General features: G+C 36.3%; 1 protein-coding gene across 3 annotated transcripts; it reads left to right on the top strand.

Moving 5' to 3' along the window:
* Positions 1–409: 409 nt before the first annotated feature.
* b3gat3 (beta-1,3-glucuronyltransferase 3 (glucuronosyltransferase I)) lies at positions 410–9,313 on the top strand. Of its 3 annotated transcripts, none has more exons than XM_067401563.1 (6): positions 410–586; positions 687–865; positions 951–1,107; positions 3,475–3,829; positions 4,954–5,244; positions 8,323–9,313. In XM_067401563.1, the coding sequence occupies exons 2-6, from the start codon at positions 778–780 to the stop codon at positions 8,419–8,421; spliced, it is 990 nt and encodes a 329-aa protein (XP_067257664.1). In that variant the 5' UTR covers positions 410–586; positions 687–777; the 3' UTR covers positions 8,422–9,313. The 3 variants fall into 3 exon arrangements, with proteins under 3 accessions (XP_067257664.1, XP_067257665.1, XP_067257663.1); XM_067401564.1 differs by having other exon boundaries at positions 763–865; XM_067401562.1 differs by having other exon boundaries at positions 410–865.
* Positions 9,314–13,072: the final 3,759 nt, after the last annotated feature.

The raw sequence follows: 13,072 nt of genomic DNA on the forward strand, positions 1-13,072 counted from the left end.
ATGAGCATTTATGGTTAAAACTTATATAATTTTAGTTTTTTTTTTAAGAACATGAGCGATGGTTTCTCTAGATAAGACCCTTATTTCTCGTCTGGGATCGCTGCTGTAAACTGTAATTTTGACCTTCAACCGTTTGGGCTCCAGTGAAGTCCGCTATATGGAGAAAAATCCTGGAATGTTTTCATCAAAAACCTTAATTTCTTTTCCACTGAAGAAAGAAAGACGTGAACATCTTGGATGACATGCGGGTGTGTAAATTATCAGGAAATTTTAATTTGAAAGTGAACTAATCCTTTAAGTCTATGGTTCAAAGTCCTTGGAACAAAAGTTAGAGGGCGGAACTATGGTTTATTTCCATGCTTCAGGAGATCATTGACCGTGTTACACATTAAAAGCGGAAGTTGTTGGTACTGCGCAGTGGATGAATGGGGTCGCTGTATATAGTGCACTTTAATAGTATGCACAGAGACGCACAACGCAGTCTTTAATACACAAAATGAAGCGACCGGAAAGGATTTATTCATCTCAGCATTAACTTAAAATCAAATCATTGAGTGTAATATATTAAAATACATTAGTTGTAACGGTAAATTTATATATATACTGAAATTAATATCTGATTTTATTTTCACTGGATGCACTGGGAGTCTCTGCGAAGCTGCAAACCATCTCTGTTTTGTATCCAGCTGTAGTCGTGGTTGTTGTGATGCATTCACATGGGTTGTCTTCATGATCACCGGTTTCCATCTGTCTTGATTTCAGCACCAGCAGGTCATCATGAGAATGAGGCTGAAGCTGAAGACTGTGTTTGTCATGTACTTCATGGTGTCACTGCTGGGACTCATCTATGCGCTGATGCAGTTGGGTAAGACTGGAATCACTATCATCCTTACCTTGTTCATTCAGCCTCGAATCATTCATTGTTAACCATGGCGATGACTCTTCTCCAGGTCAGCGTTGTGACTGCAGAGATCATGACATGTCTAAAGATCAGCAGATCTCTCATCTGCAAACGGAGCTGCGGAAGCTGCAGGAACATGTAAAAACATCGGAACTGAAGAAGACTGATGTTCCCAAAATTTATGTGATAACACCCACATATGCAAGGTATGTAGGCTGCTGGTGCAAGATTACAACAATGCAGGAATGTCATTCATTCATGTAGTTTTACTGAAAGAAATATAAAAGCTTGCAAGGCATCAATAGAATAAAGATTTAATACTCAGCAGAGTTAAAGGGATAGTTCACCCCAAAATGACAATTCTGTCATCATTAACTCACCCTCAGGTTGTTCCAAACCTGTATGAATTTCTTGCAAAGATATTTGGAAGAAATATGCCCCCATATTTACTACCGTAGTTGTATGATAGTCAATGGCCCCGATATCTGTTTGATTACTGACATTCTTCCACATATCTTCCTTTGAGTTCAGCAGAAGAAAGAAATATTCATACAGGTTTGGAACAACTTGAGGGTGAGTTAATGATGACAGAAATTTCATTTTTGGATGAACTATCCCTTTAAGGCGGGTCTGTGCCTGCTCAAAATTCAGTGTAAAGACGCAGTGCCAGATAAAAGCCAAATTAAATTATGCCTGCTCTGACCCACCTCAACTCCTAGTATCAAATTATACCGTTTTTGCTGTGTAATGCATTAATGCCACCTCTGAGCAGCATTAAACAGCCTGTGGAAAGAAACCTAAATGCCACTTTAGAAGCACTTCTATGCCACCTTTGCAGTGTAAATTTGGCATTACTATTTGAAATGCTACATTAGGAACAATACACACGATTTCGGTATAATAGGAAAAATGGTCACACTTTAGTTTAGGCTCCAATTCTCACTATTAACTATGACTTTTGCCTCAATAAACCCCTAATTACTGCTTATTAAAGGGTTAGTTCACCCAAAAATGAAAATTCTGTCATTTATCACTCACCCTCATGCCATTCCACACCCGTAAGACCTTCTTTCATCTTTGGAACGAAAATTAAGATATTTTTGTTGAAATCCGATAGCCAGGAATGACATTTATCTCTCAAAATCCATTAATGTACTAAAAATGTATCTAAATCAGTTCATGTGAGTACAGTGGTTCAATATTAATATTATAAAGCGATGAGAATATTTTTGGTGCGCCAAAAAAACAAAATAATGACTTATATGGCTGATTTCAAAACACTGCTTCATGAAGCTTCAGAGCGTTATGAATCAGTGGTTCGGAGAGCCAAAGTCACGTGATTTCAGCAGTTTGGGCGGTTTGACACGTGATCAGAATCATGATTCGACGCAAAAGATTCATAACGCTCCATTGCTTCCCGAAGCAGTGTTTTGAAATCGGCCATCACTAAATTAGTCGTTATTTTGTTTTTTTGACGCACCAAAAATGTTCTCGCCGCTTTATAATATTAATATTGAACTACTGTACTCACATGAACTGATTTAGATATGTTTTTAGTACATTAATGGATCTTGAGAGAGGAAATATCATTGCTGTGAATGCAGGCCTCACTGAGACTTCCAATTTCATCAAAAATATCTTAATTTGTGTTCCGAAGATTAACAAAGGTTTTACGGGTGTGAAACGGCTTAAGGGTGAGTAATTAATGCCATTATTTTCATTTTTGGGTGAACTAACCCTTTAATAGTTAAGTTTAGGTATTGGTTAGGATTATGGGATGCAGAATAAGGCATTAATAAACAGCTAATAACCTAGTAATATGCAATATCGGGACGGATACATGTACTGTTACACCCCTATAACACAGTTAACTACATGATGTTTACATCAAGACATTTTTGCAGCATAAATTTTGTTAAAAAGAGCCAAGTCAGTGCTCACGTTCCACTGCTCATATTGTTCACTGCAAAAATGCATTCTGTGTGAATCGCCCTAAGCTTTGCAGTATGCAAATGCTGTATACAATTACATTTTAAATGGTGAACATTCTTGGGGACCGTTCACACAAAACATGTTTTTGCATTCCACTGCACTGGACTGACGTGTTTGGCCATTATGCTTGTGTCTCGTGTTTTTCAACACCTCGCTCGTGAGACACGTTCTAAAAACGTAGCGCTCAAGTTAAAAGAAGTTCAAGTTTTTAAAAAAACATGTCTTTAGAACTTGCATCTCACCTTCTGGCATTCCACTCAGTTTCTTTTATGTAAACATGCGCAATATGGACATTGCACTCGCATCTTTTGTCTTGTGCGCTGTCTTGCGCATGACATGGCATTTAAAAAAGTTCAACTTTTAAAAAGCACATCTCTAGACCTTGTGCATTTTTCCATTCCACTTCCACTTGTGTTTTTAAATGCAAAAATGCATTCAGAATGGACCTTTAGACATTAAAATACCTCCAAAATGAGGTTTAATGAACTTTTTGGATAAGAATAAAAAATCGTTTGAGGAAAGTCACCCTGAACTGTACAGAATTGAATCTCTCTCTTTCTCTCTCTTCATCCTCTCTCCAGACTGGTGCAGAAAGCTGAGCTCACTCGTTTGTCTCACACCTTCCTCCATGTTCCTCAGCTCCACTGGATCGTGGTGGAGGACTCTCCCCATCCAACTTCACTTGTCACAGACTTCCTGGCTGCATCTGGCTTGACCTACACCCATCTACACAAGCTGACCCCTAAGGACAGGAAGCTCCAGGAAGGTGATCCCAGCTGGCTGAAGCCTCGGGGTGCTGAGCAGAGGAACGAGGGTCTACGCTGGCTCCGGGAGATGGGCGCTGCTGCTGAGGGAAAGGAAGCGGCTGCTCTCGAGGAGGCTGTGGTTTACTTTGCTGATGATGACAACACATACAGCCTGCAGCTTTTTGAAGAGGTGAGGTGCTTTTAATAGTAAAAATACACTGCTGTTCAACGGTTTGGGGTTGGTAACTTTTTTATGTTTTTGAAAGTCTCTCATGCTCTCAGGCTGCATTCATTTGATCAAAAATTACAGTTAAAACTGTTATATTGTGAAATATTACTACAATTTAAAATGACTGTTTTCTATTTGTGTTTTAAAAATGTAATTTATTCCAGTGATGATGGATGGTAAAGATGAATTTTCATCATCATTACTCCAGCCTTCAGTGTCACATGATCCTTCAGAAATCATTCTAATATGCTGAAGAAACATTTATTATTATCAATGTTGAAAACAGTTATGCTGCTTAATATTTTTGTGGAAACTGTAATACATTTATTCCAGGATTCTTTGATGAATAGAAAGTTCAAAAGAACATAATTAATTTGAAATAGAAATCTTTTGTAATATTATAAAAGTCTTTACTGTCACTTTTATTTAATGCGTCGGTATTGAATAAAAGTATTAATTTCTTTAAAAATCTTACTGATCCCAAACTTTTGAACTTTAGTTTTTACCAGTCAAATGTTTGGACTTATTAAATGAATTTAGATTTCTCATGATAATTTGTTCTTTTAATGGCTTAAATGTTTCAATAAATGTCTGAAATAAGTTTTGTAGGAAAATCTAAATTGTTTCTACAATGATTTTCTTTAAACACGATGAAAAAAATTAAACGCATAAATTATCTTTACCTGAACTAAAATTGTTTTATAACTACATACTTCCTTGGATTATTTCAAAGATTGTAATGATGTTTCTAATTAATTCTATTGTTCTGATATGTATAAAATGGTACAAAAAATTGGTAGATTTCGATGCAAAATTTTGTTCCGGATGTAATGTTTTGGAGAATTGTAATGAAAACTGAACTTGAGATCATCTCAAGTCATTAAATGGGTGTTTATTGGTTAAACCTCCAGGTGGAGCTGTGCTTGGGGTGGAGCAGATGTATTCAAAGTCTCATTTACACCAAACCTTCTCAAAACCATGTGGGGTCCTATGGAAATATAGACAGAATGTTTCCTGATTTGTTTCTTTGTCTTTATCTAACACTTTTTTTCCCCCATTCCCACTCTCCTTCCCTTCATCCTCAGATGCGGTACACATACCGTGTCTCTGTGTGGCCCGTGGGTCTGGTGGGTGGGATGAAGTTTGAGCGGCCCGTGGTGGAGGATGGGAAGGTTGTGCGTTTCCACACTGGCTGGCGCCCCAATCGCCCTTTCCCCATCGACATGGCTGGTTTTGCAGTGTCCCTGAGGTCAGTTATGACCAATCCCGAAGCAAGGTTTGACGGTGATGCTCAGATGGGCTTCCTGGAAAGTAGCTTTCTTCAGCATCTGGTTACTATGGATGACCTTGAACCCAAAGCAGACCTGTGCACCAAGGTAAATCCTTTATTCTGCACCTAGCATTGCTGCATATTAAGATAATGCAACATGAGCTTATTTTATGACTCTTATTTCTTTAAGGTTTTGTTTATTAACACTTATACATTTGCAAATAAAAATAAATTAGTTTGCATGCAGTTGTCATGCAGGAACAAGAAATTTCTCCAAAAAATGAAATGTTTGTCATCATATTATTCCGACCCCATATTATTTTCTTTTTATGTGCGAAAGAATGTCAGAGTAGCACTTTTCCATGCAAAGAAAAAATATGCCATAGCTGTTCGTGTTGTGTATATTCAGGGTTATTTTAGTATTATTTTGAATTAACTTTTATTTTTATATTTCCATTTGAATTTTTAGTCATTTTTATTAGTGTTTTTATTTCTAAACAGTATAAATTTATTTGTATTTCAGTTTTAGTTTGTTTTATTTCAATTAGTAATTTTATCATTTCAACTTCAGATAGTTGCCAAAGCAACTTTTCTAATTTTCCTGTAATACATGTAATATTTAGATTTTATTTTATTTCAGCTTTATTTCAGTTAACAAAAGTTAAAGTATTGGCTCCCTTTCAATTCATGAGTTGGTCATCTCACAGGAAGTAGAATAATATTTTTTATTATTTATTATATAATATGTTTTTAAATAGTTTTTAGTATATTTAGTAACTACAGACCTTATGTAGCCCCGCCTCTTTTCAGCGCTGCACTTTCTGTGTTCTGACTTCCTGTTTGTATTTCCACAGCATTAAAAGGTTAATTCACCCAAAAATGAAAATTCTGTCATTAATTACTCGCATGTTGTTCCACACCTGCAAGACCTTCATTCATCTTCGGAATACACAAATCAGATATTTTGATGAAATCCAAGAGGTAAATGTCTCGTCCATAGACAGCAATATAACGACACTTTCAAAGTCCAAAAAAGTACTAAAATACATTACTTTTAATGTTAAAACCATAGACTGTAAAAAAAGATGGACGCCGCTTCCTTCCATTGTATTGAACCGAAGCCAAAATGGACGCTGATGGGAGCTGACACGTTACGCAAAAACGTCAAAAAAAAAAAAGGTTTGGAGACTGGGCATGCACAGAAAGAATCGTCAGTGGAGCCTGGAGGCGGAGTCACGGTATCAAACTTCCGCCCAGACGACTGCGTCATCGATGATTTATTTTAAATAGGCTATATAAATTATATACAATTTAAAATTCTACCTATAAAATAATAGCCTATTCTGTTTCTAGAGCAATAATATTTTTGAAACAGCAAATTCAGATAAACTCAATATAATATGCCTCTAGAAACTCTAAAATGTCAGAAACGGTCCTGCCATTTTAAATAAAATGTTTAAACTAACGTTACAGGAGATCGATTGCTGTAGACAGTGCTCTATAATTAATTAGAGTAGGCTATCATTAGTTTTATCCTGCTAATTATTATTTTATACCCATAAAAATAATTAGTAACTGCCAGATAATGATCGCCTGCTTTTTTCCGTCATGACTAACGTTAGGCATGTTATCTTAACTAATAACATTTATTAATTAGCTTATAACGCCCACATTTAACGTTACCGAGAAAAGCTCAGATATCCGTCAGATCCTGTAGGTCGGCTAGTACAGTTTACTGCTGAACAACTCATTTTGTCGGTGTGAAATAACACAGAAATTGAAAATTAATAGTTATATATCTTCAATCTCCCCTCTAAGCTCTGACAGTCCTCAGACAAGCTGTCAATCAACTGTGAACCACGACGACACGCCCCATTTCTATAGCACCAAATTGCTAGCTAAAATCTTATCACAAAAACGAACAATTGAATATATATCAGCGTGATAACAACTACCTTAAATGACCAAGACCATCTTTCGGAAAACTTTATTTGAAGCATAATTTATTTTTATGTTTTAACTTAAGTCTCATTCGTCTGCATTGAGAGGGCGGGGTTTATGACCTGTACTGCATCCAGCCTCCAGGGGGCGATCAAAGAGCCCACAGCTTCACTTTTCAGGACGTATGAGGCACACCCTGTTAAAACAGTCGACGTGACTGCAGTGGTTCAACCTTAATTTTATGAAGCGACGAGAATACTTTTTGTGCGCAAAAACAAAACAAAAATAACGACTTTATTCCACAATCTCCTCTCTTCCCTGTCTTACGCAAGTGACGCAGTAAGCACAGTGAAGGATTCCGTGTTTATGTCCAAATGCCGGGTCAGTATTGGTCAAAGCTGCACACGTGAGCAGCACGACTTCATAAAATGAAGGTTGAACCACCGTAGTCTCGTCGACTGTTTTAACAATGTCTTTAATACCTTTCTGGGCCTTGAAAGTTTCGGTTTAATTGCTGTCTATAAACGAGTCATATACCTCTCGGATTTCATCAAAAATATCTTAATTTGTGTTCAGAAATTAAAGGTCTTAAGGGTGTGGAATGACATGAGGGTGAGTAATTTATGACAGAATTTTCATTTTTGGGTGAACTAACCCTTTAAGGTAAGATCTTACGGCTTTATGAATGAACCAGTCTACTGACATTCACTTCCAACATTACAATGCTCATGATAACTTTCATTAACTCTACAATGAGTAAATCTACTTCATAAGCTAATTACTCTTCAACAGCGATGCAATAGAAATATACAGAGCTACCGCAAAAACAGAAGCTCAAACACAATATTCTAAAGATGACTGCGCCCTTGTTTCTTTGGAGCATAAGGTCTATAACGACACTGCTTACCACATTATGGTCAATCATGTGACATGCAAGTACCTAATTAGATTTGAGAGCTACACACAAGAAATCCACTTTCGTTGGAATCAGGGTTGCGCATTTAGAAATCAGTTAAGAATGATTTTAAATTCCAGTTTCATTTCTGAATCACATGACCTGCTTCTCTGAATTGTTATTCGGTGATTTACACTTCATTTAAATCTTATTCAAATTCCTGTGTGGAGAATTAAAATGAAAAGTGAACCAAATTTTGCCCAGCCCGTTTTGAAATGACATGAGGGTGAGTAAAGATGCCTTTTTGGGTCAACTATTTCATATTGAAATGATTTTTCTCTTGCTCAGGTGCTGGTGTGGCACACCCGAACTGAGAAGCCAAAGATGAAGAGGGAAGACGCTTTGCAGAAGCAAGGGTTGGGTTCAGATCCGGATGTGGAGGTGTGAGCACCACCTCCTCAGAACATGCCTGAACTTCACCAAACATCCACACTTCCATTGTGCCAAACAGATTCTCTTATTTAAATGGCAAGAGGTAAATTGTAATGTACTTAAGACACTACTGTGAGTGTGATTTCTGGGCTGCACACAAAAGACATAAGGTGATGAGTGCAGGTGAATGCGGGGATAAAAAGACAAAGAAACCTGCAGGCTAAAAGGAAATGGATTGCTATAAATCATCATGCACCCCATAAACCGTCCTTATACCTTAAACAGTATTTAAAGGGAATTGTACATATAGTATCAGTAATTAAGATGAGCTTGTATTTATATATTAGAAACACACTTGTTTAAAGCGTGAGGTTTGCTTGGAATATATTTATAATAATGTGAACTCATTATGTCTATGCTGTCCATGTCTCTGTCATTCTAGACATACTTGTCTTATGTCTTGATATAAAGACAAATTTTTTTATTTGATAGGTTGAGGATATAAATAGGTCAGATATGGTGTCTATTTATGCCATTAATAATCTCTTTTGAATCACAGAGGCGTGATTATCTTTAATCTAGTGGCATGTTGTGTACGTGGCACTGGTAAAGCTTCAGGTGACTCAGTGTAAAGTACAGATCATGTCACTTGACCCTTTGAAACATTTTAGAGTGAAAACATTTACAGACTGTGAGAACGTTTCGAGTTCTTATGCACATTATCATAACGGTGGCGATGTAAAAATGTAGATAGCTGAATATAGCAGATCAATTCAATTTCAGGTTTGTCATTCCATGTTTTATGCTTTAGAGGTCTACCTGTTTGACTGAATCCAAATGTAAATAATGTAAGAATGTAAAGATGTCAATCAAGATGTGCAAAATGCTGAATTAAAGTATTGTCTCCCTTCCAGTTCTTGAGTTTGTCATCTCACAGTAAGTTCAATCTAGTGCAACTGCAACATTTTCTGATTAGGGGAATTGATTTTTAACAATAACTTATAAACCATTAAAGACAGTTCTACTCTAAGCTACAAGGTTGTTAATCAGTTGTATATGCTTTTGTTGAAGCAGCCTGCATTATTTCAGCTTATTTTAAATATTCATGTTTAACAGCAGAATTCCTGGTGAAAAACTATGGCAGAGGAATCTTCACCTATCAGATCATCGCGACAAGAATGAATGACGTAATAGAGTCTCCCTACACTATCAAACTACTGAAATATTTGTATATGCACATTTTGCAATGTTTTTTCCAAATATTTTTTTTTTAGCTTAAAGGGTTGGTTCACACAAAAATTACATTTCTGTCATTAATTACTCAGCCTCTTGTCATTCAAAACCTGCAAGACCCTCGTTCATGTTCGGAACACAAATTAAGATATTTTTGATGAAATCCAAGAGGTTTTTTAATCCCCCATAGAAAGCAATGTAATTAATGTTCATGGCGCAGAAATGTAGTAAAGACATCGTTAAAATAGACAGCGTGACTACAGTGGTTCAACTTTAATGTTATGAAGCGACAGGAATACTTTTTGTGCACAAAAACAAAACAAAAATACCTTTATTCAACAAAATCTTCTCTCCCGTCATTCTTTTGTACACTGTTTACGTTCAGTGCTTCCAGGTTCTATGTCAGAACGCGCAAGGCCGGCACAGGCACTGTTAGTGCCCTAGGCGAGATTTTAGATCACCATTTAAAAATTCAGAAAATGCAGATTTTTCTAAACTTTACTATAATATAACATAAGTATCAACATAAATAAGTCGTAAATAAATTGTGATAATAAACAAATTTGACTTAGTAACCTGAAGAATAACACAAAAATTAAAGTGCAAATCAACTAAAAAGTGCAAAAAACTATTATATTTTCAGAATTACAGAACGGTTTCAAAACTGAACACACCTGGATTTCTTTGCAGCAAAGTCTGCATCAAATGACAAATTCTGAGAAATCTCATTAGTGATGCTAATGACAGCAAGTCTTGGGGAATGGTAGACCTCAAGCAGGTTTTAATCAGCTTTACAAAAGACATTTAGTGTACTTTTTGGTGAATTAAAAGCAAGCAGTGATGTAACTGAAATTAAAACAACATTACAGAAGCTAACATTTATTTTAAAGAAAATAAAGTAAAATTAAATAAGCAGTTAACTCAAGCAAAAATGTTCCACAGTGTCAGTGTTGCCAGTTAAGATGTTCTAAAAAGGCTATTTCAAAATACTGCATAAACATCATGGGCTAATACAAAGTGATTAACTTGTGATTCTTACCTTTTATATTGCTCTTTTTTTCTGCATCTCTTCTTTGCGTCACTTCCTGCCTTGTGCACCTGACAATTTTCTTTTTTCACTCATTTTTTAGAAATGATACTTTCAGAGCACATAAATGGCAAAACCATTTTAACTGTTTACCATGCATAATAAATTAGTCCAACATGACATGTTGTCAAATCTTATGATTTTTCATTGATGTGAAAATTATTTTAATCAGTTTGATCAGTACTAAAATTGTTAATTGTCAGTATTTGCTTAATATATGGGTTTAGGAGTGCACAATGGTCACAATTCATAGAAAAAAACTTTTGTACGGCGCCCCCATTTTGCGCCCTAGGCAACTGCCTATGTTGCCTACGTCACGGGCCGGCCCTGAGAACGCAGGCTCAGTATTGGCCGACGCCGTTCATGTAAGCAGCATGACACGTGTGTGATGCTGATGCAGGAACTGGCCAATATGGAGTCAGCGTTCTGAGGTAGAACCAGGAAGGTGCTGAACATAAACAGCGTATGAGAATGAGAGGGGAGAGAAGATTTTGTTTAATAAAGTTATTTTTGTTGTGTTTCTGCGCACAAAAAGTATTCTCGTCACTTCATAACATTAAGGTTGAACCACTGTAGTCACATTAAATATATACAGGTGCTGGTCATATAATTAGAATATCTTGAAAAAGTTCATTTTTTTATTGGAAATTATTTTTAAAAAAAAATGAAACTTTCATTTATACTAGATTGTATGTAAAGTAAAAAATTTCAAATGTTTTTTTTTTTTTAATTTGTTGATTAGAGCGTACAGCTAATTAAAAAGTCCAAAATCCAGTATCTCAAAATATTAGAATATTTACATTTGAATGACCATCCCTACAGTATAAATTCCGGGTATCTCTTGTTCTTTGAAACCACACTAATGGGGAAGACTGCTGACTTGGCAATGGTCCAGGAGACAATCATTGACACCCTCCAAAAAGAGAGTAAATCACAGATGGTCATTACTGAATGTGGTGGCTGTTTACAGAGTGATGTATCAAAGCATATTAAATGCAAAGTTGACTAGAAGGAAGAAATTGGGTAGGCAAAGGTGCTCAAGCAACAGGGATGACCACAAGCTTGAGAATACTGTCAAGTAAAGCCGATTCAGACACTTGGGAGAGCTTCACAATGAGTCAAATGAAGCCGGAGTCAGCGCATCAAGAGTCACCACACTCAGACATCTTCAGGAAAAGTACTACCAAGTCACTTCTGAAACAGAAACAACGTCAGAAGCATCTTACCTGGGCTAAGGAGAAAAAGAACTGGACAGTGAACAGTGGTCGAAAGTCCTCTTTTCAGATAAAAGTAAATTTTGCATTTCATGTTGAAATCATGGTCCCAGAGTCTAAAGGAAGACTGGAGAGGCACATAATCCAAGCTGCTTGAAGTCTAGTGGGATGTTTCTGAAGTTAGTAATGATTTGGGGGACCGTGACATCTGCTGGTGTTGGTCCATTGTGTTTTATCAAGTGCAAAGTCAATGCAGCCATCTTCCAGGAGATTTTGGAGCACTTTATGCTTCCATCTGCTGACAAGCTTTATGGAGATGCTGATTTCCTTTTCCAGCAGGACTTTAGCACCTGCCCACAGTGCAAAAACCACTTCCAAGTGGTTTGCTGACCATGATATTACTGTGTTTTATTGGCCAGCCAACATGCCTGACCCCTGAATCTATGGGATATTTTCAAGAGAAAGATGAGAAACAGTCGATCCAACAATATACAGATGATCTGAAGGCTCAATAGTGCCTCAGCAGTGCCACAGGCTGATCACTTCCATGCCACACTTTACTGATGCTGTAATTTGTGCTAGGAGCAAGTCATTTGCTGTAATATGTGCTGCCGACCAAGTATTGAGTGTACAAATGAACATACTTTAAAGAACTTGAACTTTTCTGTTTTGAAAATCCATTTTTTGATTGATCTTAGGAAATATTCTAATATTTTGAGATACTGGATTTTGGACTTTCATGAGCTGTTCGCTCTAATCATCAAAATTTAAAAAAAAAAACAACTTTTGAAATGTTTTACTTTACATGTAGGGATTCTAGAATATATGAAAGTTTCATTTTTAAAAATAATTTACAATAAAAAAATGAACTTTTTCACGATATTCTAATTATATGACCAGCACCTGTAGACAATGTCTTTACTACTTTTCTGGACCATGAATGAAGGTAATTACATCGCTTTCTGTGGGGGATAAGAAAACCTTGGATTTCATGAAATAACAAGAACCTATTGATCTAATTTGAACTTTTCAAAACCTTCAAATAAGGCTTTGCATTCTGTTTGCTACCGCAGTTCAAATTTAATTAAAATTCTGGAGTTTAAAAAGAATTCTCAATTTATTTGATGAATAA

This window comes from Chanodichthys erythropterus, chromosome 11 (assembly GCF_024489055.1).
Source record: "Chanodichthys erythropterus isolate Z2021 chromosome 11, ASM2448905v1, whole genome shotgun sequence".
NCBI lineage: Eukaryota > Metazoa > Chordata > Actinopteri > Cypriniformes > Xenocyprididae > Chanodichthys > Chanodichthys erythropterus.

Coding starts and splice junctions, on each gene's coding strand:
- b3gat3 (XM_067401562.1), top strand. CDS start 778: ATGAGAATGAGGCTGAAGCTGAAGACTGTGTTTGTCATGTACTTCATG. Junction 866..950: donor CTATGCGCTGATGCAGTTGG/GTAAGACTGGAA, acceptor ACTCTTCTCCAG/GTCAGCGTTGTGACTGCAGA. Junction 5,245..8,322: donor AAGCAGACCTGTGCACCAAG/GTAAATCCTTTA, acceptor TCTCTTGCTCAG/GTGCTGGTGTGGCACACCCG.